Below are 27,840 nucleotides of genomic sequence, written 5' to 3'. Positions count from 1 at the left end.
TTTTTTGACATAAAATTATCCTGCTTCTCAAATTTGACATAAATTGGAAGCAATTAATAAGTGAAATAATCAAGCAGTCATTTAATCAGAGTTAAAACTGTGTGTAAATATATTTACATATTTATTTATAAAATTGCATTTAAGTATAGTGATAACAGTCTTTATTAGAAAAAGTGCTCTGATTTAACACGAATTGACAAGGATTAGGATTTAATAATGAATTAATTACTGTTTCCTGTTTGAGGGGGAATATAAGTTCCCCAAAGATTCTGCTTTTAGTACTACCATCTTTTTCCCCAGATGTTCTCAAATACATTCTGCATTGTTTTAAAACAACTCTAATCTTTAATACGATTATCTGTAAATTTCCATTGTTTACTGAGGGATTTTTTCAGATTATCAAATCATTTTATATACAAATCCTCCTTTCCTTGGTGCATAGTGTAACTCTCTGTTGCATGCCCAAGGCAATGCCCCAAATGAAACCAACTGACATCAATTATTGATGATGATTGATTACTCTGCCTGCTGGGAAGTGAAATCAAGTCTCAATTCAGGATTTGTTTCAAACACAGGGCAATGAGAGCAGGTGCCGGGAGACACTGGAGCGTGTGCATTGATTTGCAGTGTAAGCATAGGCAGGTGACTTATGAGTACATGGGATTGGGAAGGGGAAATGGTTACAGCCAGAGTTGTCATTGCTTCTGAAGAACTTGGGTGGTGTGTTTTCCTAGTACCAACACACCAGAATGAGAGGAGCTTTTCTTTCTCATCATGGTGGTCATGTTGCATTACACTGGAGCATGCGATAGCACTTAACAGGAGGGGAGAGCCCCTCTGTCCCTCTTCATCCCACCTAAATATGGCCTGATTGGATTTGCTCTGACTCCATCAGGCTTCAAAAGCTGTAACTGTACTCCCTATTTCTCATGCACCAATAACTGTCTTTCAGTGGGGTTTCCTATGTGTGAAATCAAGTAACTTAACAATGAAAGTATACTTAAGCATCCTTTATGCCACTCCTTTTGTGTCTGTCCTTTGTATGGGATTAAGTTGCAGGGGGAAAAAAGCTTCAGAATAGAAACCAGCAGCTGAGTTACAGCATAGGTTCAGGAGAAGTGAGGGAAAATTGAAAGGCAGTGGATAAGCTAAAGCATGGCATTTCTTAGTTTTATAAATTACCTCCGTGTAATTGTAGGCATCTTTTTAATGGAACATTTGCAGCAATTACATCATTAGTAAAATCCTTATTGCTTGTGAGGTTTAGAAGGAGCTGGAAATACTGCCTGAGCTACAAGACAGCTTAGAGACAGCTGAAAACTGTATTATGCTTTAGGGGAAAATAAGTCTGATTGATTTGTTTCCTGGAGGACAAAGTAATGAGTGAGGATTTGGGTCCAGCCAGATTTCCCCCATTGCAACTTCTTTCCAATGGGCCTGCCTGGGTTCCCCTGTAAATCATTCACTCTTGCATGTTGTTGTGGTAAGCTGTTTTCAGGCTTTCAGAACAAGAGACAAAAGAAGGGAAATACACATTGTTTTCAAAACCCAGCACGGAATTTCTTGGGACAGAGCAAGCTGTGCAGAAACATAAGCATTTTCCATATTTGAGGTTGTCAGAATCTGTTGTAGGAAAAAAGGTCAGATATCAATACAAGAGTCTGATATTTCCCCATCAGGACTACACCTCCATTTTTGGATTCAGGAGTTCCAACTCCAAATGTTCGGCAGGAATCAGAAGTAAGCGAAAAAGGATGCATCTTCGAAGGACAAAGCAGTGCAGTGAGAGAGCTTCCCTTGTTGGCAAAAGCCTGAGTAAGCAGGTGGGGCTGGCAGCGTGCCCTGGAGGTTAATGCAGTCAGTCACCAAGCTGGAGGGGAAGGTGAAGCCCTCACTTCTGCCCAGCTTCTCAAGAAAGGTCCTCTGAGCAGGCTTCTGCTGCTGCCTCCCATTTCTTCCCCTTGAGTGCTGGGAGAAAGAAATGGTAGTTAGGACCGAGACAGTGCAAGGCTAAAAAAAGCCCACCCAAAAATCAATGTATATAGTATTGATGGCATTTAGAACAGTGTTCATTTCTTTCTTTGGTGAGCTCCAAGCAGCAGCAGGGCCAGCGTTTCCTTTCTTCTGCAGCTGAGCTGCCCCAGTGGGCTCAGAGGTTGCTGTCTGCCCACCCATCCATTCCAGCTGCCTGTTGTGCTGGCTGGGGTTTTATGGTGCCACTGAGGCTATTTCTGGATGACAAATCTGTATTAGAGAAATATTTTTTTAGTGCTAATGCAGGAGCGGTCTAGCTGAGCACAGACAGCAGTCTTGTTAATTTTCCAGGCTGTTGCTATCTTACTCTAAGCAGTCCCTAGACAGCCTCACCATTTTATGTTTCCTCTCTAATGGCATGAGCCAGGATGTCATAATATTCAAAATCAAATGTACCAGAAAATATAATAAATTAGAGTTGGGCTAGCAGAGTAATTGAAGAATAAACTGAATTTAAACCGAACAGGATTGTGTTATGAACTGATTGCTATTCACAAAATGCACCAGAGGAGTGTGACTTCATGTAGATTTACTATTGATGGCAGCATTTCCTAGATGGCTATTGGCAATAAAGAAATGAAAACGGTGTGAACTTTTGGGTTAGTACCAGAACATAACAATGCAGTAAAGGAAAAGTACTGTTCTCCTTACACTGCAAAGTGATTCTGGAAGAAAGATTTTCCTGTGTTTTATTTATTTATTTAAGATGTTTATGTGTATTTAGAAATCACTGACTTTATAAAAAGGGAATACAGGCCTTGGCATGGAAATAACTAATTTTTTTCCCCAACTCTTAATGTAATTCTTCTGTAAGAAACTACTTAGGAAATGTAGCAGTAGAGTGGATTCCTCCTCTCAGTTCTGAAAATTGAGTTTAAGGACATTTGATGTCCTTAAGGAATTTTAAAGTTGTTTGCCCAGACAGTTTTACAGCAGATAGAAAATTCTACTCAAAGAAAAATACACAGACTATTTTCTATTTCACTAAACCAGGTAATGTACATACATAAGACATTTTAAAAATAACCCTTCAGCTGTGATGCTGGTAGAGGCATAGAGAGATGGCATAAGATCTGGATTTGTAAGCTACGAGTTATCTGAGCTGAGCCCTGTGTTCTTCTGTTCTCTTGAAATGTGAAATGAGATAGAGCTAGTGAAAGGCACCCTGAGGGTTGCTTGTACAGCCAGAAGCCATGGGAAAGCCTGTGCAAATGGAAGCAGTCAGCAGCAGGTACTTGCTAAAACATAGCAAGTGCTGTCTGAGCTGCTGGTTTGAGGAATCTGCGTGGGTTGTGCGCGAGCCAGCGCTCTGCTGAGCAGGCCTGTTGATGTTGAGGTAGTCAAACTGCTGGTGTGCAGAGAAACTGAAAAACCACGCTGGACAATACTTTATTTTCTATTTATTCTTACTTTGAGAACGCAAAAGAAATTTTGCAAGGATGAGATTTTTGGGAGCAATGATCCAAGCTCAAGGCAAGACTCATCTGCTTTCACAATTGTGTGCTGTGATGGAATACCAGCAAATAGAAGGGCTGTTCAGTGGTAGAAATTGAACAAGCCTACAAGCCTTTGGTGGAAGTGGGGACAGATGGGGAAAAAAGCAATATTACTGCCCCAAAATAATTAATTTTGTAATTATAAACAGTGTGATTTGTTTAATTGAGCTCTTCTAAGTTTAAAGGGTTAAGTTGTGTTTAAATGTGAAATGGTATTTTTATTTTCATTATTCTTGTAAAATTTAAATAAGGTTCTCTACCAGGAATGGTAATGAAATCAATTTGATTTTTAAACTAATACTACAGAATGGTAAAAAAAAAGCAGCACTTGTGAGCTAAATACTTGAATATATACAGTAAGGTTTAGCATTATTAAACTAATTCAAAACGTTGTTAAATCCCTTGATTTAAATTACTTCACTGTGCCATGACCTGATGGAATTAGAAATTAATCTAGAAGATACAATTAATACACTACATACATCTCTCATGTAATACTTAAACTTAATTATTTTTCTGTGTGTGTTTTGATCACTTAATAAGTTATTTCCTTGCATCCATCCCATGTCCCATAGAAGTAGGCCGAGGGATCACCCCAGGAGGGAGCATGGACAGCTACTGTCTGTCCTTTTGGGCTGACTGGGGAAATAGTTAGGGCCAGTTTCATAAACAAGCTGCCAACAACCTTGGCTCTCTCTTCAAACTTGTGTAGGAGAGAACTTGGGAGAATGCTGTTATAAAGGAAAAAATAATCTTCCTAACAGTAGGGGGGAAATCGGCAGCATTTAACCCACTTAAAAAGAAACAGGCAGTACAGGAATTCCTACAGGAAGGTTTTGAGGAAGGTAGCCTTCAAGATCTGGTATTTCTGCTTGCTGCAATGGGAAGTTCTGCTATTTTGTGAAAAATTAAGAGCTCTTTTGTGTTAGGACTCCCTGTTACTTGCCAGGTGGAAAGTAACAGGGAGTCCTAACATCCCAGGTGACTTTTCATGAGTTAATAAAACACTGCTTATCTTTGAGAGCTTTCCCCAGTGGAACACTTGTAACAAGTGTTGTCTGATTAAGGTTTTTTCTGGCTGTGCTCAGTCCCTTTCCTAATGCTTCTTACTTTGTTAACTTAGCACACGGAATCTGTGTGCTATGGGTGAGCTCTTAGTGTAGGTAAGACCACTGGAGAAACTTTGAGTGCAGTTGTTAGGGAGAAATATGATAGGTAAATGGAGTTCTTTCAGAGACTTGTGGAGCATGATTTTCTTTCAAAATATGCTGGTGGCATGGAATAAAGTCATTATTTCTGATAAAGTTCATTTCAGTAGTAAATATTAGAAACAACTCAGTTTGAGCAGTCCAGATTGTTTTGGAAGCTGTAGGCAGTTGAATGATGTATTAGAATTCAAGCAGTATATTTTTGTAACATTTAGAAGCAGAAAATCTAAACCACTTTCAGAGGGTGAATGCATCCTGGAAACATGCAGCAGTTACCATGATTAACCATTGGAAAACACTGTTGTGCTCAATCTTGTAGTAATGTGACCAAAGGTCCTTTGAGAACCAAAAAGAGTAGTAACAAGGAACCCAAAGGTGCTGTTGCTGGGGCATGGGCCACAGGCAGTACCTGGGACTTGCCAGTTTCTGATGTGAATGCTTTCAGGTAACATGTGAAAGCTGGAAGGACTTGGAAAAGAAAAAAGTTTAGAAAAAAATATTAGAGGATGCTTTATTTAAGAACTCTTCTTTCCTCATCTGATTGGTAAGTAAACCACAGTGCATAAATGTAATGGAAGCTTTCATAATTTAAAAAAGATGTTTATATATCTGGTGGCATCACTGATGGGCAGCTAATCCAGTTAGGTGTGGCTGGTGACAGTTTGCTACAGACTGAGTAAATACCATAAATACCTAATGATGGGAAACTCAAGAACTGTCAACATGACCAGCTAATACCACTAAGTAAAGATTTCACTCTTGGATCCAGAATTGCAGAAGTGTGTATTTAATGTGTACACGTGACCTAATCACTTCAGGTAGTTCCACTGTGCAGTGATGCTGTTGGGATCAACATTTAATGCTGCAATCTCTGTTGAGGAATGCTTTTTCTGTATTAGGTAGGCAGGGAGACAATGTTATGTAAAGTCATTGATGTCATTGCATGGTGGCTGATAAAGCGGACAGGTGGGATGAGAAATCTGAGACTGATGTGCAAGATATCCATCCTTGTACACCCTGCTGCTGGGGTGGTGTTGGACTGCTCAGGATCATTGTAGGTGTGTTATTAAATGCTTTAGGGATAGCCTTTTAAAAATCTGGCAAGTCAGCTTTGCCACGGACACTTCTATGCCTGAAGAATCTTTTCAGTCTGTTATTTTAAGTTATGCATGCCCCAAAGCAAGTGTAAGTCTTAAAATCAGAAAATACCAGGGTGGAAGGCACCTCAAGGATCATCTTGTCCAACCTTTCCTGACAGAAGCACAGGCTAGACAAGGTGGTGCAGCACCTTCTCCAGATGCATTTTGAAAGTGTCCAGCATTTGGGAATCCATCATTTCCCTGGGGACATTATTCCAAGAGCTGATTGTTCTCATTGTGAAAAACATTCCTTTTTTGTCCAATCAGAGTCTTCACAGAGATAACTTGTACCCATAAGCCCTCATATTTTCCATGTCTCCTTGTAGAATAGGAGTCTCCAGCTTCTTTGTAGCCACCCTCTAAACACTGGAACATGTTGATAAAGTCTCCCCTAAGCCTTTCCTCAAGGCTGAACAAACCCAGTTCTCTCAGCCTCTCCTCATATGGCAGACTTTCCAGTCCTTTGATCATCTTTCCCCTCTCTGGGCCTTCTCCAGTTTCTCCATATCTCTTTCAAGCGCTTCTAAGTGTGTCCATTAGATAGGGAGATGAACAGCTCATAAATTCAGATGTTGCTCTATTTCATGTTCAGTCAAATAGACTTTGATGGTTTTAATGTAGCAGCACAAAGGCATTTTGAGTTTTGTGAATGCGAAAAGGAATATTAATTCCAGCTTTATCTCTGAAAAGTTCAATGAAAAAACCAGGGAAGAGCCTTTCACATGTTTCACTGTGTTCTTTTCCTACCTTGGTAAGAGCTGCTTCTCTTTTTCATTTACAAAGAATGTAGTAGCTGAAAAGAAACTTTCTTCATGTGAAAGAAAAGAAAGAAAATGAGAAAATGAGTCTAGAAGATTGTCAGCAGAAATATTTCATGGGGTTCACAGAGGGTCTCTTTGTACAAAAATGGGAGAACTACAGATACAAACTAAGTCCCTGAATGAGGCAATAGTTTCTTTGAAATGGCATACCAGTAAAATTCTTTTTTTTTTTTCGTCTCACCTCTTCCACATTTCTGAATAGGGCGTAGAAAAAGCCCATCAGAAAAGTTCATAAAGGTTAAAACCTATGATTGTCAGCGACTTAGAGATTATTGGGTAAAGGCATTAAATAAGTGAGGTATACAGTGACTGTTTTGGGGGCATTATGTTGTTCTGTTGCACCTTACAAAGTTAAAATGTCATGAGTTAAAAATGTGTTTCCTCATATTTATGCACAACATAGACCAGCACAATTGCTCAGCTAAACAAACAGGACATTTTCAATTATAAGGTGCCATTACCTTTGTGTGTTCTTGTCATTTATGAAATCAGTGGGTGGTTAATTAAATTGCTCCTTTGGACTCTCCTGAAGGCTGTGTATTAATTATATTTTAGTGGTGGTGTGCACATTTCTCAACTTTTTAATGAGGGCAAAAGTTGTTTACCTCTTCCTTTGTGAATGCTTTTTTTTTTTTAGGTAGGTATAATATGGGGTTTTGTGATAGGTTTTTCTTTCTTTCCCATAAATCTCATTATTCAGCTGCTCTTTGCAATCATGTGGCATGCCTTAGTTTAAATGAAATCTTAAAATGTTAAATTTCATGTTGCAAAGTACTGCTAAAGCTGCGGAGTCTGCGTGTTGAACTCCACGTTGTTGGAGGGAACAGGTTCAACACTCAGGAGAGCAGGCTCCCTTCAGCCACTCAGGTCTTTTGAAAGCAGTTCTGGGGCTCACACCCAGAATTCTTGTTCAGCCTGTTGGCTGAGCAGGCAGATTTCGGCTGTCCTCCTCCTTTCCTCCGTAGAAGGAGCAGCACTGATGCTTGTGAGTTCAGAGGGAGGCTTGTGGTGGCAGTGCTGGGTTGGGGAGCAGCTGTTGTGTGGCAGGGTAAAGGCTGTGCTTACACCCCCTTCCTTTGCTGTGTGGTGTTTCACCATGCTGTTCCATACAGCTGAGATCTTCGTGAGGAAAATCGTGCTGTCTTAGCAAATGCCATTTCCAGCTATGACTTTAATCAATGACACATGTGCTGAAGGAAGCCCATGTAGGTGTAGTGCTGGTGTGCTCACAGAGGAACACAGTAGCTGGGTTCTACTGTGTTTGTGTTTGTGTTTGTGTTGGTTCTTCAGCTGAAATGGAGCATTACAAGTAGGTGTAAAAACCCAAAGAAAATGCCGCTAGCCTAGCATAACTATCATTGACATTGTCATTTTAAGGCTGTTGGAAATGTCTCTAGCAGAGGTCAAAAGTTTTCTTAGTGCTATGTCTTTGAAATACCATCACAGGTTTTATCTCATGGGAAGGAGCAGAGTGGGCCTCACTTCTGACTGGACAATTTATTTAACTGGTCTGATGGTCTCACCAGGGGTGATGTCTCATCTAGGCCATGCAGCTCTTCTATGAAGCAGAACAGGACATCAGTCCTCTTCATTATGCTGTTTATCTAAGCCTGTTTGTTTAAAGCCACACCAAGCCAAGAAGAGGCAGGAAAAACAGATTTGTTGCTTTTTCATAGGGATGATTTACTTTGCAGTGATATTTTCTCAAGTGGAGGATATTATAAAGGCCACCCTGAAGTCTTCTGAAGTATTCCCTGAGACCTCGAACTGAACCCTGTGCTGCTGGAGAATGCTCTTCTACTGCTCATTTATCATGGTGTTTGTAGATTTGGAGGTTTTTTTCATCCACTTCATGGAACTAAGTGAAGGAAGAGGACAGTCTTGAGGGATAATGGTGGTTATCACATTTAGCCGGTCGTTGACTCTCCTGTGTGTAGTTTGTCTGGTATAAGGGAAAAATAATACTAAAGTATTCAATTTGTAAGTGGGGTTACTAGACTTTATAAAAGCTTCTGTGGAAGATAGTTGTAGTTTGTGACTCTGCAAATAAGCATGATTTTATAGTATTCTAAAAGCCAGAAAGTTAATTTGAAAGAAAACCATAATAATATTTTCCCTCTTTTTTTAATCAACAAAAGTAAAGTGATTTCAGGGTGTAAAATGGACTTTCTGTGTTGAGTACACCTCTAGTATTGAGATACTGAATTATATATGGAAATTGAGACTTTGTCAGAAAGTATGTGCAGTTTTGAAAACAGTCTCAGTATTCCACTTTAAATTTTTTCTTTAAAAAAGCAAAATTTTCTGAAATAGAAGAGTGGAAGAAAGAAGAAGGATGTTACATAATCCACTTGGTTGTTTTTCTTGCAAACATTTTGTTGCTTTACATAATATTTATAGCATAGAGAACGACAGGGACTCGAAATGTCCCATCTGTGTTGTAAAGCCACTGTACACGCAGAGTTACTGTAAGGATTCCTGCACAGGTCATCCCTGTGTTCTGTGGGGTGTGCTTACAAAACTGTGAGTTGTGAGGTGCTACGGGGAGTAGCAAGGTTTCATTATGCATGCACAAGAAATGGCTGGCGACATTTTAGCCTGCAGTTAATTTTAATGTTAAGTTTAGGTTTTGAAAAGGACACGGTGTAAGAGAGTTTCTGCAGATCTTCTACACTGGCTCCTGCTCCGGTTAGTATTTGCTGAGCCACGGCTGTTAGGGCTTCACTCATATTCGTGTGAGGTTAGGTGATTAATTTACTGCTTTAAGGAAATCAAACCCTGAGAGCTGCTTAGTGGCTTTAGGAGGAACTGGTCCTGTTTTAATTACCCATTGGTGAATTAATTTGTGTATACCAGCATGCCGACAGCCTTTTTCCTTGGAGTTCCCTGTTACCATGTGATATCCCCTCCTCCAAGAGATGAACAGTATATTCTTCTTTTCCTGTTGGCAGGTGTTCTGTGTTGCCTCCGCTGGCATGGAAGGCTAAGAAATGTAGACTAAAAAGGTGATTCTGAAGGGAAGGGGCTGTTGTGCTCTGTGTTGCAGGTTTTGTAACAGATCCTGGGTTCCGGCTGCCAAGGAATTGTACCGGGGTGTTTCCAGGGCTCTGCTCGGCATTTTAAGGATGCTCCTCTTCAGAGGCTGGGTGCCAAGTCCTTAACTGCAGGTTAGACCCTGTGATGGGAATTACAAACAAGAAATGAGGGGGATGCTTTTGATTCGGCTTGTTTCAAGTGCATAGGCTATTCATACATGAAGTGGAAAGTGAGTCTCTTTTAAATTAGCTGGTTTGTGCTTTTTGTTTATTTTTTTTTAATTTCTTTTTCCTTGGCTTTTTCCTAAATTATGTGGTTCTCTGTTTTTTGTTTTTTTGTTTTTTGTTTTTTTTTTAACAGGCTGGTGCTTTGCAAAATGCTGTGGTCAGGAATCTAGATTTCACTTGACTAAATACAAAGGCTCTTTCTGGTGATTTGTATGTATGTGAATTTGTAAAGATTAAAAAAATTTTAGCTATGCGCAGTAAAATTCAATTTTAAAAACACATTTCATGCATTATGTGAGATAATACAAAGATAAAGAGTATCTTTGTAGTCAGAATGTGAGAAGAAGTGAAATAAAATGAAACATTTATGCAAATACAAGCAGAGGTCTGTGTACCTTCTGCCTGAAATTAAACCAATGTCCTCCTTTCTCATGGCTATTTGTATTATTTATAATTGCATGAGATGTGTATTGAGAGGGTGGCTGGGAAATAAGCTCTTAAATGTAAAAGCTCTTTGGTCTCCTAGGATACCTATGTAGTAATAGTTGTACAGTTATCCATAAGGTTTTCCATTGGGCATCCTAGAAACCCTCTAAACTTCCAGGTAGCCTTTATTAACCACCTTGCAAAAAAAAGGTTGCTCATTTTGCTAGGCACCGTGCAGAACATGCAAACTTTAAGTAACACAAGTCCTTTGATTAAGACTTTTTTAAAAATTAGGAAGTGATGACATGCTTCTGAAAAACAGGATGAGAAAGTAAAGATCATTCAGGCATTTGCTCCTTCTATTTTCACTAAATCTGTTTGCCTTCAGGGTTTGTTGATGTATACGAATTTTGAAAAAACTTCACTTAATGTTTTCAAGTGGAAATGTTTGTCTGAAAGAATAACTCCCATTTTGCTGTTTTTCTAGGATTTGAGGAGGGGAAGGAAGGGAAGAGAAAAAGGGGGGAGCAATTAGGGTGTCAGGTCTGGCTGTCAAGCATTGTTTTTTTTAATTGAAGATGGGAAATTGTTGGAGAGGTTCAGTCATTTTGTTGGTGATTTTTCTTACCCCAAGCATACTGTGTATCAATGTTAAACCTAATTATTTGGGATAAGATTTTATAGCAACTTCATTGCACACTTTGGCCCCCAGTTTTCCACTAACTAGGAATCTCTAAGCCAAAGCACCCCCTTGGTTGCATTTGAAAGTTTGAAGGGAGTCAGGAGGCCAGTGGAAAACAGGGGTCACCAGCCAGCCAGACCCTCAGCAGATGTGCTGTTCTCCAAATCTCTCATCTAGAAAAAAACCACACCTTTTATTATATATAGGAAAGCTGCAGTGATTTATTTTCATGTACTCAGTGGAAACAAGAGAGTCTTTGTAAACCCTTTATGGTTTAGATTCCATTTAGTAATAAGGTTTGGCTAAAGCTAAAGCAACAGAACATGCTTTAACAGCAAAGTATCAGTTCACAATTTAACTTTATTGAAACTTAATATTCAGTTAAACTGGTCTGTGTGGACAAGCACTAAATCTGAGTTCATACATTTCTAGTCCTGAAGTTTACGAAGGAGAATGTATGCAAATTACTCCCTTCAGCCAAAGTATGGTATATTATTGTAGTAGCTTTCCAGTGTAACTTCTTGGTTCCATGAGCAGTTTTATCTTTTCCATCTTAAAATTCTTCAGCTAGCATGGCCTTTTCACAACTCTGTCATCCCTATATCTTTTATTTACAGTGTCATGTTGCCTGGGATATTATCTATTGTTTCTGTGTTCTTATCCCATATGACTGATATTAAAAGGCAGTGCTGCTTATAGTTGAGTCTCCTGCTCTTAAAGCAAGTTGTCTCATTTGAATGAAACTCTCATCATGTTCTTGCCTGGACTTCTGCTTTTCACATTGCACACAGAAAGGACAGGGTAAAGGCTTTTAATTACTGTGTTTGGCCTCCTCTTTGTTCATTAAATTGAAATTACTAGCTTTTTCACTCTGAAAATCAGTGGAAATCAAGGCTGTTCTCTTACTGCAGTGTTAAACAGTTCTTCACTGATGTGTGAAAAGTTGGGTTTCTGACCCAAATGTCTGTGTGGAAAACAGACATTTCCACACAGAAATGGTGGAAACTGGTAACTGTGGAGCAAGCTATTGTTTGCTTTACACTAGACCCTGTTCCTCTGAGTCACTGCACCAGTCTGAGCTTGATGGTAAGTTTGAGTTACTTGTTAAAAGCTCTGGATTTTACAAACAGGAAGTTTGCAGGTGAACTTCTGAGTAACTCATTGAATCTTTGTTGCTGCTGATAGGAGCAAAAAAGCTTGGAAGTCTGCTATTTCCAAATAACCAGTTGCATGCTAGGTCTGTTGTGTGAAGATAGCGTGGCCTTATGAACACAGCAGCTACTGCTCCTGCCTCTGTACGAAGGGTAGGCAGGTGTCTACAGCCCCTCTGGTCCTTGTGTTGCATTTCTGGCATCCTACAGTCTTTGTGCAAGCACTTCTCCCTTTTTGAGGAAACGAAATATGTCCCATGGGAATGTGCATCCTTATCTTGGAGACACCGTAATACTTTGGGATCAATTGCACAGCTCCCAGTGGAGTAGGAGTGTTATCTGGGGTGGTTTCTAGCTTTTGGACAATGTAGCAATGAAAAAAAAAGTTAAAAGTTTAAAAAAATGTTTCATGTAAGTATCTGGCATAAAACATGTGAAAGTGTTTAGTATGAGTTGGGAGTTTAAAAAAAGTATGGAAATAAAAGGTGGTTTGAATTTTTTATGTCTGTGAACCTAGCCTAACTTGTTGAGAAGTGCTTGGTTTGGGAAAATGAGCATTGTGGTTAGGGAGTGCAAAGAAGATGGATACTCCAGAGGGTGAGTCGTCTGCCTTTTAAAGACCTTTTTCCAAAAGCACTGCTAATGAAGTAATATCCTTCAAAGCAAGACTGGTATTTTAAAAGCTAGCTCTTAAGGGTTGAATACATAGAATAAATGAGGAAGCAAAAATTGTATCATCCCCCACAGATGCAAAATTTCAGCCTGCTGAGAAGAGATTGGACAGGGAGGAGGAGGAGAAGGTTGGCTCCTTCCCGATGTAGCATGTTTTTGTCAGTCTCTGTTGCTGCATCCATTTTGACTGTGGGTACAGAAAAGTGGTGCCTGAAGTTAGGAATCGGAACTCTTCAGCACACCGCTCCTTTACCACTGTCTTCCCAAAACGCGTGACTTGGAATTCCTTGCTGATGTGAGTAAATGTCCTGTACGTATTGTACAAATTCATTGTTAACTATCTTAAGAAGTGAAATGCATTTTTCTTTCATAATTTCATGTCTTTGTTTTTTTTAACAGCTTGGGGTTTGTTTGCCAGATGAGCATAGCAGTTGGAATCCTGATGCCTCCCCACCCTAGCAGACTTCTGAGCTTTGCCCCTTTTTGCTTGTAGCCTTCTGTGAGGACTTAACTCTCTTTTATTGAGCAATTTTATTCTAGTTTATTTCTTGATTTATACTTCTATTAATGTATCTCTTCTGTCTAATCTCTGCATATAGTTATCAGTTTGATGTTTTACATAGATGCTGCCAATTACCTGGTTTTAGTGTCATTTTTTTTTTCTTTAGTTTTAATTTTTGCTACTCATTTAGAAGATAATGATTACAAGTTTTTGCCTTTCTTTAGGAATATTACCTTTTCTTAAAGAGAACAAGACTACTGAGGAAAACAGACAGAAATGCTGTTACAGCAACTCAGCTTTCCCTCTTCCACATTATTCATTCTGCAGAGGGGAGTTAGGAGATTGCTGTTTAACAGTTAGCCCCTGTCACTTGTATGAGTACATGGCAGGGCCTGCTGGCCTGCTGTGTGTGCACTGCTATGCAGCTTTGCTAAGATTTCTCATTTGAATCTTAAAGAACGGTTTTTCAATAGTGTTACCACTGAGGTAGTTTCTTTCTGAGGGCACTAACAGCAGTCAGAGAATGTGCTAAAGCAGCCAAACTTTGCATCTCAGGCAGGTAAAGAGATGCACCATAGAAGCTTTCCTATGTAATAGCTAGTGAAATTCTATTTTTTTACATGTGTGTATATATATATATAACATGCAATCAGGCAAGCTAATAGGGAATGTGAAACAAAAAGCTGGCAAACATGGTTAAGGAGTAGAGAAGTGTTTTTAGAAAAAATGTCTGTTTTTTTCATTCAATAACTGTTGTCTCTACTCTTTCTTGGTGGCTGTGTAATTACAAGGGCTGAAGTGGAGAATATATGATTCCTACAGCAGGACTAAAAACAAATGCAGTCTTTGCTTCTGTATTACTTGTATCTGTCAAATATGTATAACCAGACTGGATTTTACATAGTCAACTCAATGTCCACTTCCTTTTCTGAATCCTGTCTGGAGGCCTCAGATCAAGCAGTAGTCTACTCTGTATGTAAAGACCTGTTTACATACAAAGTATTTAAATGGGCTTTATTTAAGATAATATTTGTATATATTAAGGCTTCAACTTCTAGATCTAACATGTTCTCATTATGTAAATTTTGCTGATGTGTGGAGCCATTTATTTTCAGTATCTGTACAGAGTACATCTGTTGCAGTATGACAGGTAGCCTAATTGGAAGGTCTCAGTGTAAAGGTTTTAATTTATGAAAAGCATCCTAAAAATAATATGAGGGTATTTTGCACAAGTCATGTTTTGCCCTTTTTATGTCCCCAAAGCTGGGTCAGGCAGCTGGCTCTGAAAAAAATCTTTTTACGCGTATCAGAAAGAAAGTTTCTCCTGGAAATTAACTGGAAATCAAGTTATGTACAGCAGCAAAGTGAAATGTCTTCAGCAGACTTAATAGGGAGAGGCACAGCCATCATCCTGAAGTGTTAAGAATCAAATTGTCTTTATTGTGCAGTTAATTCAAGTGTCGGCTAGTGCATGGCATCCTAACATAATTCCCAGGCACCAGTAGAGACTGCTCCGCCAGGGCAGTGAATGAGTCACCTGCTTGCTAAGGGGTGGCCAGTGCCAGTCCAGCTTTCCCTGATCCTGGTTGTGCTGGGCTGCAGACCAAGTGGGGCAGTTGTGGTGGTGAGTCAGTCGCTCTGCAGGCAATACCCCTGCTCATGGGCAAGTTGTAATTAGGCCTGTGTGTAGGTAGCCTGAGTTAAATACTCTGACTATGGGCTCAAGAAGGCTCTTATTTTCCTCTTTCCTTTGAGAGTTCTGATGTGATGATACTTGCTTTATTTCATTAGGGAGAAAATAAGCAGTCTCTAGGCAGGGCAGACCGGTTTAAGGGGTTGCCTTAGCTCACCAAGTGATGTTCCTTAGCTGCTGGGGTTTGGCAGGTTGAGGCTGAAAATTGAAGCTGAAAGCTCCAGACCAAGTCCTAGACCATTATCTGTGCTCTTTCTGCTGTACTTTTAAGTTTCTTTCTCTGGCCATGGGTTGTCATGGGTTCCTTGCAGGCCATGGTCACTCACTCCTGCAGAGGACTCTGCCTCCTTTTCTCCAGGAGGAGGACATTGTGTAGCTTATCATTTATCTGAGCTGTCTCTAAACCATGTCCTCTTGGCTCTTTCTAGCACAGATCTTAGAAATGCTTGGTTTCAAAGAGATCGGAGGTTTTTGTTAGCTTAGGAGGTAGCTTCATTTTTTTCACCCTATGTCTAAGCTAAAAAACTGCTTAGTAACAGCATAGTTTACCTTTGAAAATAGCTTTCCCCATCACTCAAGTTGTGATTGATGGGGGAAACCAGCTGTAACCAGTTACGCAAGGTGGCATATGCCTGAAGGAAGAGATGGGATGGTGTTTCTCTCTGAAAATAGTTAAGTCCTACAATTTAACTATTCAGAAAGTTCTGTTATCCTTTCCACCCCTCCACCTCCAGCTTCTCTCTGTCATCAAAGCCATTTCACGATTAATCCCAGTGCTGTCTCCCTGAATTTCCTCCATGCACACCCGTAGGGATGGGGGCTGGTTATAAAGAAGTGCGGGAAAATGGAACATAGCTCTTGGATTCCTTTATTTCCTTTGAATCACTACTGCTCCTTAAAATTTGAATTAATCAAATCAAATTCTCTCTGTACATATCCAGGAATGAGCTACGTTTAATCTAGTTAAGTGTATTCTGTTCATCCACAAAAGTCCCTGTTTCAGGGCAAAGTGCATAGGGGAGGGCTTTCCAGAAGGTTTAGCATCTTGATGGACAGCTTTCTGCTGCCTTCATCTCTCCCAGCAGAAAGGGTGGCACATATGGCAAGGGCTGGTGGACAGATTGCGCGGCAGAAAATATCCATGGCGGATAAGCAAATGTTTTACTCTTTCTTGCTCTTCTCCTCTGCTCCATCAGTGAGAAGAAAGCCTCACTAATTGTCCCCTTGTCTTTTTGACCGTTGGGGTACTTTTTTCACTTCCACTGAATATAAAAGCCCACCTGTTACAGCAGCAGTAATTAAATACTGCTTTCCTTATTCTTTTTGTGCTAGGAAGGAAATTTGTCTTCGGGTCTCCTGGCAGGTAAGTCTGTGTTTTTTCACTTCTATTTAATTATGTTTCTTTCTATTTACTTTTTCACTGCTGAAAAAATCCAGAAACAAGTTTAGGTACTTGTAAGTTTCTTCTAGGTTTTTTTAATACACTTAGGCCTAAAACCTGCTCTGTTGTTGAGAGTCCTGGGAGCATCTTAAACTCCCCAAGTGCTTGTCCTGTGTTGTTCCTAGCATGGGGCGATTTCTGACACAAAGTGGGGTTAGCCCCCAAAAACAGGCACTTCACTTTCCACTTAACAGAACATTTAGTGTATGTACAGAAAATAGATCTTGCAAATTGTAAAGGGAGCTCCTGCCTTTTGTCTTACGAAACATGATGGCAGGGAAAGGCAAGTACTTGAGCAACACTTTTATAGGGTGGGTAGCAGTGCCTGCTGAAGAGACAGTGCAAGTTCAAGTTCTTTGATGGGGTTTGTGCTCCCTGCCGACCAGGACATCTGACTAGCCATCCAAACCTGGGTGGCTCTGATCTAGCTTGGCTTGTGTGTCATATTTCCTCCTTTTTCTGCGTTGCTCTTGTTCAGTAGGACTATGCAAAATTTAGTCTGTAGATGTGTAGCTGTATCTTTGTTAGAGATTCATACTTGTCTCCTTTTCTTTTATGCTGAGATGATTTATTGGATATAGCTCTGTATTTTCTGTAAAGAATGGGTATTTCATTGTAGGAACCTCCGTAGAGTCACAGTCTTTATCTTTCCTGTCTCATTTGAGACCAATTTGACGAAAGTAAAGCTATTTTAATCTCCTGGTCCCAAAATAGAAGCCGTTCCATTTGTGCCATAGAAGATGGCTGCAGCAGGATTTTTGCCTGTTCGAGCAAAACCTTTTGCCCACTTGTTTTATCTCTGGGCACCGAGTCCTTCTTTCATCCTGTCATCCCCTGATGTCGAGCAGCCCTGGCTTTTTGGTGGTGGTTTTGGGAGATGGGTGACATCCATCATCTCTCCTAAGGATGGTCAGTCTTGTGCTGCCCCTCGGTTTCCCCATTCCAGACATCCCTTTGGTAGCTCAGATCCCCTGGACCTCTGCAGGCGGCTGTGGGGCAGAGAGGGGAGGGCGGGCGGTGCTTCTGTGGTGCCCCTGCCTGGCAGCGTCTCACCCCCCTGTGCAGCAGGGACCCTTAACGCTGTGATGGTAATTAAAGCCTGTAGCCCCCAGTTGCCACGGAAACGCAGCACTCCACAAATACAAAACACAACTTGCGGTCCTGTTAATTTTCCTAAATGCTCCTTATTTGTCAGATTTAAGCAGGGTTTCATGTCACGTCCTTGAAAAATGCTGGACTGTGAAAATACCCAGCAAGGGAGTGCGTGTGCACTTTTTTTTTGAGGAATTGCATATAAAAACCCTCACCCTTGGGGCAAGGAAGGACAATCATCACCTGTGACCTGTTGCCTTTGCAGCGATGGTGCCACATCAGACCTGGTGTAAGGATGACTCCTTGTCTGGGAGGGCATTCCTTTGATGGAACAAAAAGACTAACACAGAGGCAAAAAATAATCTCTGGAGAGATGGTTTTATTGCAAGCCCAGCGTTGCCTGGTTGTGGTTTAGTGGAACAAAGTCACCATTCAGGTGCAATATTATTTAGTTTGACTATAAAAATTCCAGTCATTCTGCTGAACAACTTGAAAACATGGAAGAGGTTGCTCATCAGCACAAAAAATAGGTGTGTTGGGTAATTGGCATGTGGGGCTGCAGTGATAGCGGAAATTGCTGTGCCCTGTCCATCTCTTGTAGATTTTTGACTCGGAGCTGCCAGGTACTATGTTTTGTCAAAACTTTAATTTGTTTGCATTTCCAAAAGAGGAGGAGTCTAACAGGATTATTGCCTCATAAACTTGGACAGGGATTGAATCGGGGTTTGGTGTTTGAAGGCAGTGCAGCCTTTGGATATCAGTATAATTTACGTAGATATTGTAAAGTCAATACATGTTGCTAGTACTGCTGCACTTGTTTATTATATGGCTTTTATATTAAAGCAGAGATTGTATCTAATGAGCTAGGTCATGCTTATTGGGAGATGGGAAATAACAATTTCCCCTATGGTGATGTTTGCTAGCTATTTATTCTCATTATGTTTTTTTATTAATTTCTTCTGTCTCTTATACTTTCACTTAAGCTAGGGTCTGCTTTGAGAACAGTTACAAGTCATCAGCCTGATGCTGTAATTCCTGTGAAGAATACTGCACTGGGAACTAAGAACTAATGTTTAATTAATGTTATTATGTGGTTTTAAGCAATGGGTTTAACCACTGTCTAGTTTTTCTTTCCTGGGGCTTATGTCAAACACTCCTAACTGCTCAGAGATCCTGTTCACAGCCATGGCATTTGAATAAAGCAGGGGAATTTGAAAATTATGAGACCCTTCTTAGCTAGCTTAGGCAATCAGGGACTATTGTCCATGGAGAACAGATTGTGGAAATCCTGTGACATTTTAAAATTAAGCCAACCTTTCCTGAAATCCAAGATGGATGACTGTGCTGTTGTTCAGAGTTATTGATTAGTGTGTGTTACATATTATCCCTCAAGGTCAAATCGGCCAGGCCGGGCCAGGACTGCCTAAATTTAGGGCCTCATCAAATCTTCTGAATAGCTGTTACAATTTTTTCCATATGCTCCCTTGCCACACTGGAGAGGAATAATGAAGGGTTATATACTGAGGTGTTCCTGTGATGCCAGCTGGCAGCAAAATTTTGGGATCTCATCTCCTCTGAGATGAAGAGAAGAAGCAACTAATGCCCAGTGGCCTTTAATCAAAGGGAAAATACAGGTGGACAGTTTTTCACTTGCAGCTGGTTTAAATTACACAGAAGAAATTAATCATTGATTCAGTGGTTAGATAGATCTCAGTGCAAATGCATCCCCCTGGTTAGAGAGTTCTTAGGTGCAGAACTGAGATTTGCATCCCAGCCATTTTGGGATACAGAGACAATAGAGTCCTCCAAAGGAACAGGGGTGTCATTCATCTCAGGGGTGTTCTTTTGACATTTGCTTTTGCTTGAGAAAATTGCATAGACAGTAGTAAACAAAATAAAAAAATGGGATGTATTAAAGTTGATTTTAAAAGATATTAATTGTTAAGATGGATATTTTGCATAGTTGCTTACTTCTGGGGTATACTTGGGTTTTTGGTAAAATTTTGAAGAGTCAGTTAATGGGCTGTAAATCTCTAGGATTTTAATAAGATAATTTAGAAATAGATTGCTTAAATCTGAGAGCATTAATTGCAAAATACATGTTACCATTAACTTCAAACTGGAACTAGTGTTAACTATTTGTGACTCACGTAAAGACAAGTACAGTTAAAAGGTTAACTTACTGCTACAGTTCCAGTTTGCTTGTGGTTTTCTTTTTTTTTTAATAGCACCCATTCAGACAGAAGGAATAAATATTATGAAATCTGATGTAGGTATAAAGCCTGACATCTAATGCTTTTGTAAAAATGTGTTGAGCTTCTCCAGAGAATGTTCATTTCATCAATAAATCAGAACTAGAGGAGACCTAAGGATAAGGCCGTCTTTTTCAGTCTAAAATCACTTTTGTGCCGACTCCACTAAAAAAACTAAAATAAAAATTTGCACATAAAATTTGCAGTTTGGTGTCCAGTCTTGCCCAGTTCCCAAGTGGATTGTAATTTAAAACTGAAAGCAGGGCACCACCTGCACTATTTGACTGTTTTAATGAAGTCCTGGGAAAATTATTTTCTAGTGAATTATATGACTTGAATAACAGGCCTGGCTGACTCTTTTACCCACTTCATAGTTTTTATAATTCTGGTTATTTTTCCTGTTTGCAGCTTTCCTGGGCTGTTATCATCCTGTGGAGCTGGTGATCTGCTGTGATAGGAGACAAAGAAAATAATATAAGGGATGCAGAAAGAGGGCTGAAGTAGGGTATTATAAAAGGCAGTGCTCTGGTATTGTGGATTTCAGGGATATAGTACCTTACATCAGGGAAATTTAGACCTGACCTGTCATCCCAGCTGTTGCTCAGACCACAAACTCTGTGTTTGTGAACTTTGTAAATAAACTGACATTTTGCACTGGGAACAGATGGTAAAATGTCTTGAGATCATAATTATGATCAATAAAAATTGTGATGATTGTTTCCTCAGTCATGGAATGGGCTTGCCCCAAGTACAGCACAGCAGTGTGAAAGTAAAGAAATCTTGATTTTTTTAAATTTCTTTTTTTTTTTTCAGGTGGATTTAAGTATTTATTTTTGTTGGTTTAGGGTTTTCATTGTGGTGGCATGATTTCTTCTGAATCTTCATTCTGTAATGCACTATCTCTTTCTTCCACAGCTCTGCTGGCAGAGAGGTGTGGAAGGGTGGTCACATTAGCTGCAGAAGAGGTGGTGGGCATAGTTTATATGGCATTTATTGATGAGTTACCAGGGCAGTGGCAGCACTGAGGCAATGTCAGCTGCCACCAGGAAGAGCCTGTCTCTGGCCCTCTGCAAAGCAAAGCCCAGCCCCGGGTTTGTCTCTGCACCAGCAGCATTCAGACCCTGGGCTGGGTGAGCCATAGGAACAGGTGTGTCTGCTCACCTCCTGCAGTGGTGGCAATAGAGTGACTGCCTGTGTCAAGCTCTTGTGATTACAGTAAACAGAGCCTGTCTCTGGGTATACCTTTCCTAAGAGAGAAGGCTTGTGATTGTAATTTTTTACATGGCAGTGAATGCCTGGTTACTCTTCTCGGTTTTACATTTTATTCAAAATCTAAAGGAACTTGTTAAAATTTTTAACACAAAAAAGGATTAATTACAACCTCCTGAAAGAGAGGTGCAGACTTCTTTGACCATAGCCAGTTATAGATGTCAAACTATCTCATGGGTATATTTACTGTATGGCACTGACTCATGCTCTGTCACAGACTGCCATGTGAGTTACATGGACTTCAAGGGATAGAAATTCTAGAAGCCTTCAAGGAGGTCAATTTGGGATGGTCACACTCAGGATTCCTGACTGGATCTCAATTACAGTAGTGCACAGAATGATGCTGGGTTTTTCCATAGCCTCAATGATGGTCTTCAACATGCTCATGGTGGGAAGTGGAGGGGCAAGTACCAATATCCACAGTCCTCATGACCAGTGACAGGACTCAAGGAAACAGCATGAAGCGGAGACAGGGGATGTTTAGGTTGGATATCAGGAAAAGGTTTCTCACCCAGAGGATGGTTGAGCACTACAATGGTATCCTCAGGGAAATGATCACAGCACCAAGGCTTACAGAGTTCAAGAAGGCTTTGGGCAAATGCTCTCAGGCACATGGTGTGACTCTTGGGGTGTCCTGTGCAGGGCCAGGAGTTGAACTTGATGATCCTGATGGATCCCTTCCAACTCAGAATATTTTGTGATTCTGCATATCAGGACTTGGTTCTTTCTTGGGTTTTTGGTTGGTTGGAGAAGGAGGAAGAGTCCTGGTTGTAGTCAGTAGTAGGTACAGGTCTACAGTTTGGGCAGCACACGTACAGTGGTTTTTGCTGCCTGTTCTGCGTGTCACTTTGCTCTGCAGGACCTGTTGGTGTTGCAGGTACCCCCAAGTTCAATACAACTCGTGCTATGTATTCCTCCCCTGCCTTGACTGACAAAATAATTTGGTAAAGTCACAATTCAGTGCTGTGTTTTTCTAGAACATTTATCTGGTTTATTTTGCATTACATAAAGACCAGCCATTAGATGGGTCTCATCCCTTCTGTGTTAATCCAGCAGCACGAATGCAGTGAGAGAGCGCTCTGGTTTGAGCACGAGGGCCCCGTGCGCTGCTCTCCTTATCTGCTCTCCAATCTTTGAGCTCTTACATAATATATTTACAACTGTTTTTTGACTAATCTCTTTTGGGGTCTCATTTTGCATTCTTAGTCTCCAGCAACAAAGAGCTGCTATGCTCTTCCCTCGTGAAATCCTTTCCAGAAGGTGCACATTATCTACTACAAGACAGGGCAACGATGAGCATCAATTTCCATGGCAGAATAGAAGCCTGGATTACAAATTACTATTTAATCCTTTTTACGTCAAAGGATATAATAATCCTTGTAAAATGTGCTCTAAGTCTTGTGCTTGACTGTGTGAGGTTAAGGAGCAAAAATCAAAATAGGGAATCTCGTAAAAAGTAAGACATGAGGAAATGTGTGTGTTCGACATGAATTTCAGAATGTGGTTAGAAGTACATTTCAGCAGTCAGAAATAAAGATGATGGGCTGATACCTAGACTGCTGGTTTTCATTTTTCTCTATCTTTTCTACTACTTTGCTACAAAACAGTCTCTGTCGTGAGCGTTGCTTGCTGAATTGCAGTAAAGAATTTAGGTACAAAGTAAGCATTGTTCTAATTTGATTTTTTTTATCCTCCCACAAGTAAGAACATTTAGCAAAACTAACAAATATGGAGGTGCCCTAAGACTGTGAGAAAATCTGTTTTATTTTCTAAATCATCATGCTATGTGCGTCAAGCAGTGTGATTCTGTAAGGGAGAGAAGGGTAAATAAGGTTGGGAGGGATAAGGATTTAGTGTTTGAAATTGCAGACTGATGGCTGCACAACTTCCTGCCCAAGCAGCTATTTTAAGAGGGGCAAAGTTTAATAACATAAAAAGTTTAGAAAATAAATCCCGTGGTGACAGACCTAGAGTCTTTTCTTGCTACACTGAGTGTGCTATAACTTTGTTAAGTAAAAAGCAAAACAAGTAAGTTGTTTGAAACCAGTAGTTTCATATGATTAGTTTATTCCATATTTTTATTACTGGCCTCTGTACTAAATCAGATGGGGCATACTGGATAGAATCTGTCCTTCTTACTGTGTAGCAATCCACAGAGGAAACCTTGAAATAAGGTTTGCAATATTTGCAATACTACTAATGGAATGAACTGGGCTAAGCTGTTTGCTGTTATTTTCAGTGCTGTGTATTTAGAACATTACTAATAACCTAATAATCTGTATAGTCAAAATCCAGAAAACAGAGTAGGACCAGATTAAAAATGTTATCTCATACTAAAGAACACGATTATTTGATCATATAACCATCATTTCACAATAGGGTATTTTTGTGCCAAATGCTAATTGCACGCTTCTAGTGTAACAATGCATTATGTGGTGTCCTTGCTGTCACAAAATGGTCATCTTGCAGGTGAAGACACTGCACTGCACCAGCTCTTATGAAGCTATAAAATGTTTGTGTTATAAAAGGATTCATATTTGTAGATTTTTCGTTGTTCTTTTCTTTGACAAACTTACAGAAAACAGGAATATTCCCCTGATCTATCTTGATGTTGTATTTTGGTAAATCCAGAAGTCAAATGTTTTGAAGAGAACTTCCATATTTCCTGCAAAATGAATAATTTCTATTTCTTTATTTGTTGCAGAAAATGACTGAAGAGCATATATAAGTAACCCTGGAAGAAGTTGCTGCTCTGTGAGCTTTACATGAGCATCCCCATCCTATGAGAAGGAATAGGAGAAGGATCCGTCAGCCTTCTTAGCTGTAAAATGGGGACTGCAGGTGACGACATGGCTGCAGTGGAGCAGAATGCCTCTTTGAACCCTCTGTGCTTTGAGTGTGGCCAGCAGCACTGGACAAGGGAGAACCATCTCTACAACTACCAGAACGAAGTGGATGATGACTTGGTCTGCCACATTTGCCTTCAGCCCTTGTTGCAGCCGTTGGACACTCCCTGTGGACACACTTTCTGCTACAAGTGCCTAAGGAACTTTCTGCAGGAGAAGGATTTCTGCCCACTGGATCGAAAAAGACTCCATTTTAAACTCTGCAAGAAGTCCAGCATCCTTGTTCATAAACTGTTAGACAAGCTTTCTGTTTTGTGCCCCTTCTCTTCTGTGTGTCAGGAAGTGATGCAGCGATGTGACCTGGCGGCACATCTTAAAAACAGGTGAGCGCTGCAGGTGCTTGTGCTGCATTTTCCCTGCATGCTTGTTTGTGGTCAGTTTGTGTAGCAGTAGAAATTGTGGGCAGGAAGAGGGGGAGAGAGTTGGTGGTGGCTTTTAAATTCACAGCAGAAGACCCTAGAAAATGGTCAGTCTGTAGCTGTGCACAGGCAATGCACTGGATTACCCCTTTTTTGTGCATCACACCAGAAAATAGTGAAGACTGTTTGGTGGCAGCCATGGGGACAATGATGTGGATCATTAGAGGTCTGAAGAAAATTATTTATCAAAAAAATAAAATACTGTGGCGGTTGATTACAGTAGGGGGAAAAAGGCTGAGGGAGTGGGAAAATTAGAAATGTGCAAACTGTCTGCAGTAGGAACAAAGAAGATCGAGTTCAGATTTTAGGGGAAAAAGCTTTATAATGGTCAGGCACTGGCATGGCTTGGTTAGGGAGCAGTTGTCCAGTCCCCATTTTTAGAAGTGTTTATGAACACGTTAAACAAACTTTCATCAGGAATAGTTACATCAGAATTGATTCTGCTTTGAGGTAGGCAGATGGACATGGTATCTCTCAGGACTTACAGACCTTCTCTGCCTGCCCTCAGTCCAGTCCAGGGACACTGGTGACCACCCAGACAGGTTCATTTGAGAGGTGCATGGACCTGCTCCATGGGCTTGTTTCCAAGTCTTGGTCTTTGTACCTTTGGAGACTCTTGCAGACCATCTTTGCAGGGAGAGTGGTGTTGCAGAGGAGATTGGGAGCGTGTGTGTGGTGCAGATGTGCCTGCCGGCAAGTGCTCTGCCAAGAAGGGGAAAAGGACAGAGACCACCTGCCTTGGCAACTATTTGTTCACACTCATATTTCCAGTGTGCCCTCTTCCTTTTTCCACACATCCTGAAGGCTTCTGGGGATTCAGAGGCTGGGAGGACATGCAGAACGTGCCGCAGCCCTGTGGACTGTGGTGAGCATGGAGCTTCCTGGCTGTGTTTGGTTGTGGTAGTATGGTGTCCATGTCAGGGAGGTACAGGGGCTAATTAGGAGCCTTTCTCTCTAGGTTTTTATCTTCTTTTTTTTTTTTTTTTAATTCTCCACATAGCTTCCATGTTAGTTTAAGCACTTGCTTGTTTGCTTGTGGCAAGTAGTTTCTGATCTATACGATGACTTGAGGGTGTTGAGGAGGCCTAAATGTTTTATGATTGTTTTAATAAAAGGCAAAGTTTAACTGATTCAATTTTAATAAAAGGCAAAATGCTGTCAAGACTACTGCTAAGTATCTGATTCATCTTCTGCTTTCCCACTGTCATATCCCTCACCTCTTCAGTCCTTTTTCCTTAGCTGACATAGTTTTGAATGATATTAGAGCTGTTTAGAATGGGGTTATGCAATTTATTTGTACATAGAACACTATGTATGTACTTTCAAAGTATACAAAAAATATCCATTTACTTCATGCACAAGGTTATTATGGAATTCAAGTGAGCTGAGTCACAAGCTTTTTCTGTTTGTCGGCTGGAAAAAGCTTTCAGTTGCAGAAGGCTGCTCATTTTCAATTCCTTCTGTTGTCTTGGTTATCTTGGCTGATACACATTTTGAATATATGGTGATTTACAGTTTTCAATTAAGTTTATTTGCAAACATCTGAACCACCTATAAATTACCATTGCTGGCATAAATGATGGCAGCAACTGCATAGTTTGAATTTAATTCTATATGGATCAGTGAATCCAGTAAACTTCTACTACTGATCATTACATTTAGGAAAGAAATACAAAATTCAGTATTGTTTTAATTGTTGGCTTTGATTAATATAAACTAGTCTCAAAAAGCCTTTACATGAGATGGTTTGTGTTTCTGAAGAAAGCAGTATGGTTGGTTAATTTTCACTGTCTAAAAACCTTCACACTTGGGTTTTCCAGTGGTTTTTTATTAGCTTCATTTGAGCATAAAAGCTGGAAGAAAATGTCGTTGTATCCACCAGGTGCCTCAGAGTGTAAGGAGAATTACTGTAAGATGCTCCCACAAGGAGATGAGAGGCATCAGACACAAACCTGATTACTTCACAGTCACTAATTGCACTCCAGGATACCTCATTGCACAAAGAAAATATTCTTGATTTCTCAAACTCTTGAGTTTCATTACATTCCCTTGCAAACTTGGTTTTTAAAGTTAAGCACAGTGCATGTAATATGATTTAAAGGGAAGAACCATGAGTCATGTTTTTCAGTCACTTGGTATAGAAAATTTGCTAATGTTTGGTAGAGTAAGTGTCAGTTTCATTCCCTGGAGTTGTTTAAGGAAATGGCATGTGGCACTCAATGCCATGGTCTAGTTGACATGGTGATGTTTTGTCATGGTTTAGACTCTATGGTCTCAAAAGTTTCTTCCAACCTAGTTAATGCTGTGTTTCTGTGATTTCTAAATATCAAAGGTACATTTATGAGAAGAAAATCTGACAAAAAGTTAATGAGATTTTCTGTGTATGATTTTAATTGAGTTAATTATGATTTTAATTGAGTTAATTCTTTTGGGTTATTCAGAGGTGAAAGAAGTCTATTGTATTATAATGAGAGGGTTGAGTATTGTATTTATTGCTTTTTAGTTGGGCTTTATCTGTTGCCTCCAGTATTTCCCTATGGTAGCTTAAGTTACCAATTTGGATGAAGACATTTTTCCAACTGGGTAACATTGCAGATAATTTTATGTCAAATTAATTTTGACCTTTTATATAGGATTGCATTTTTTTGGAATTGAAGAAACAATTGAGCTATTCACTGGGTGTCGCTCAGCATGCTTAATATATGGATTTAGAGTAACAAAATCCATGGGAAGACAAGTTGTAAATATACAGAGCTTCATCATTCAAAATCGTGGCAATCCCAGTTATTTTGGTGTTTATGACAGTGCTGGTGAGCCCTGTTCTTCCCACCCTCTCCCATGTTAGCTGCAGGCACTGTCCCTGCCTGGCACTTCAGAGCACCAGAAGTGAAGAGAATCTATGGGATTTAACCCTCTTTTGAATAAGTGAATAGGCAACAAATTCATAGTCTTTACATGCCATATGGACTCTAGCCGTTGCTGGAAAGGTAAACAATCTCTCTCTGGCTGTTCTGTGCTCTGAAGCCGCTTGACTCCTTGTAAGCTTCTCACATTGTTGGGCGGGAGAGAGAATTATGCAACAAAACCACTCTTACTTTGGCTTAGTCTTCTCTGATTCCCAAACCTAGATAACTCCTGGTGCCTCACTTTCCCCACTTTATTTTTTTTCCTTTCTTTTTTTTTTCCTGTCAAAAGAGAAACTAAGACCCAGACACCTGACTTTCCAAAGCCACACCGGGTTTTACTTCGAATTGCAGCTGTAAATCTTACCAGAATTACTGCTTAAGGTCACTTTGCTGGCAAAGTTTTATGAGCAATAGCAAAGGCACTTGGATTGCTTCTTTGCTTAAATACAGCTCCTGCTTGGGAAATGA

At 40.2% G+C, this 27,840-nt stretch overlaps 1 protein-coding gene across 2 annotated transcripts in view; it reads left to right on the top strand.

The window, feature by feature from the left end:
• Positions 1-27,840, top strand: part of LNX2 (ligand of numb-protein X 2) — a 59,496-nt gene that overhangs the window by 8,615 nt on the left and 23,041 nt on the right. The window contains exons 1-2 of one of the 2 annotated variants that reach the window (XM_066544866.1): positions 9,613-9,865; positions 23,846-24,370. In XM_066544866.1, coding sequence (XP_066400963.1) covers positions 23,970-24,370 — 401 coding nt within the window. In that variant the 5' untranslated portion in view covers positions 9,613-9,865; positions 23,846-23,969. Of the gene's footprint in view, positions 1-9,612; positions 9,866-23,845; positions 24,371-27,840 lie in introns of those variants that run through there. The other variant, XM_066544865.1, reaches the window with a different exon arrangement.

This window comes from Molothrus aeneus, chromosome 2 (genome assembly GCF_037042795.1).
Source record: "Molothrus aeneus isolate 106 chromosome 2, BPBGC_Maene_1.0, whole genome shotgun sequence".
In the NCBI taxonomy this organism is placed as follows: Eukaryota; Metazoa; Chordata; class Aves; order Passeriformes; family Icteridae; genus Molothrus; species Molothrus aeneus.
Note: the sequence above shows the minus strand (reverse complement) of the source record. Positions and strands in the feature narration are given on the sequence as shown.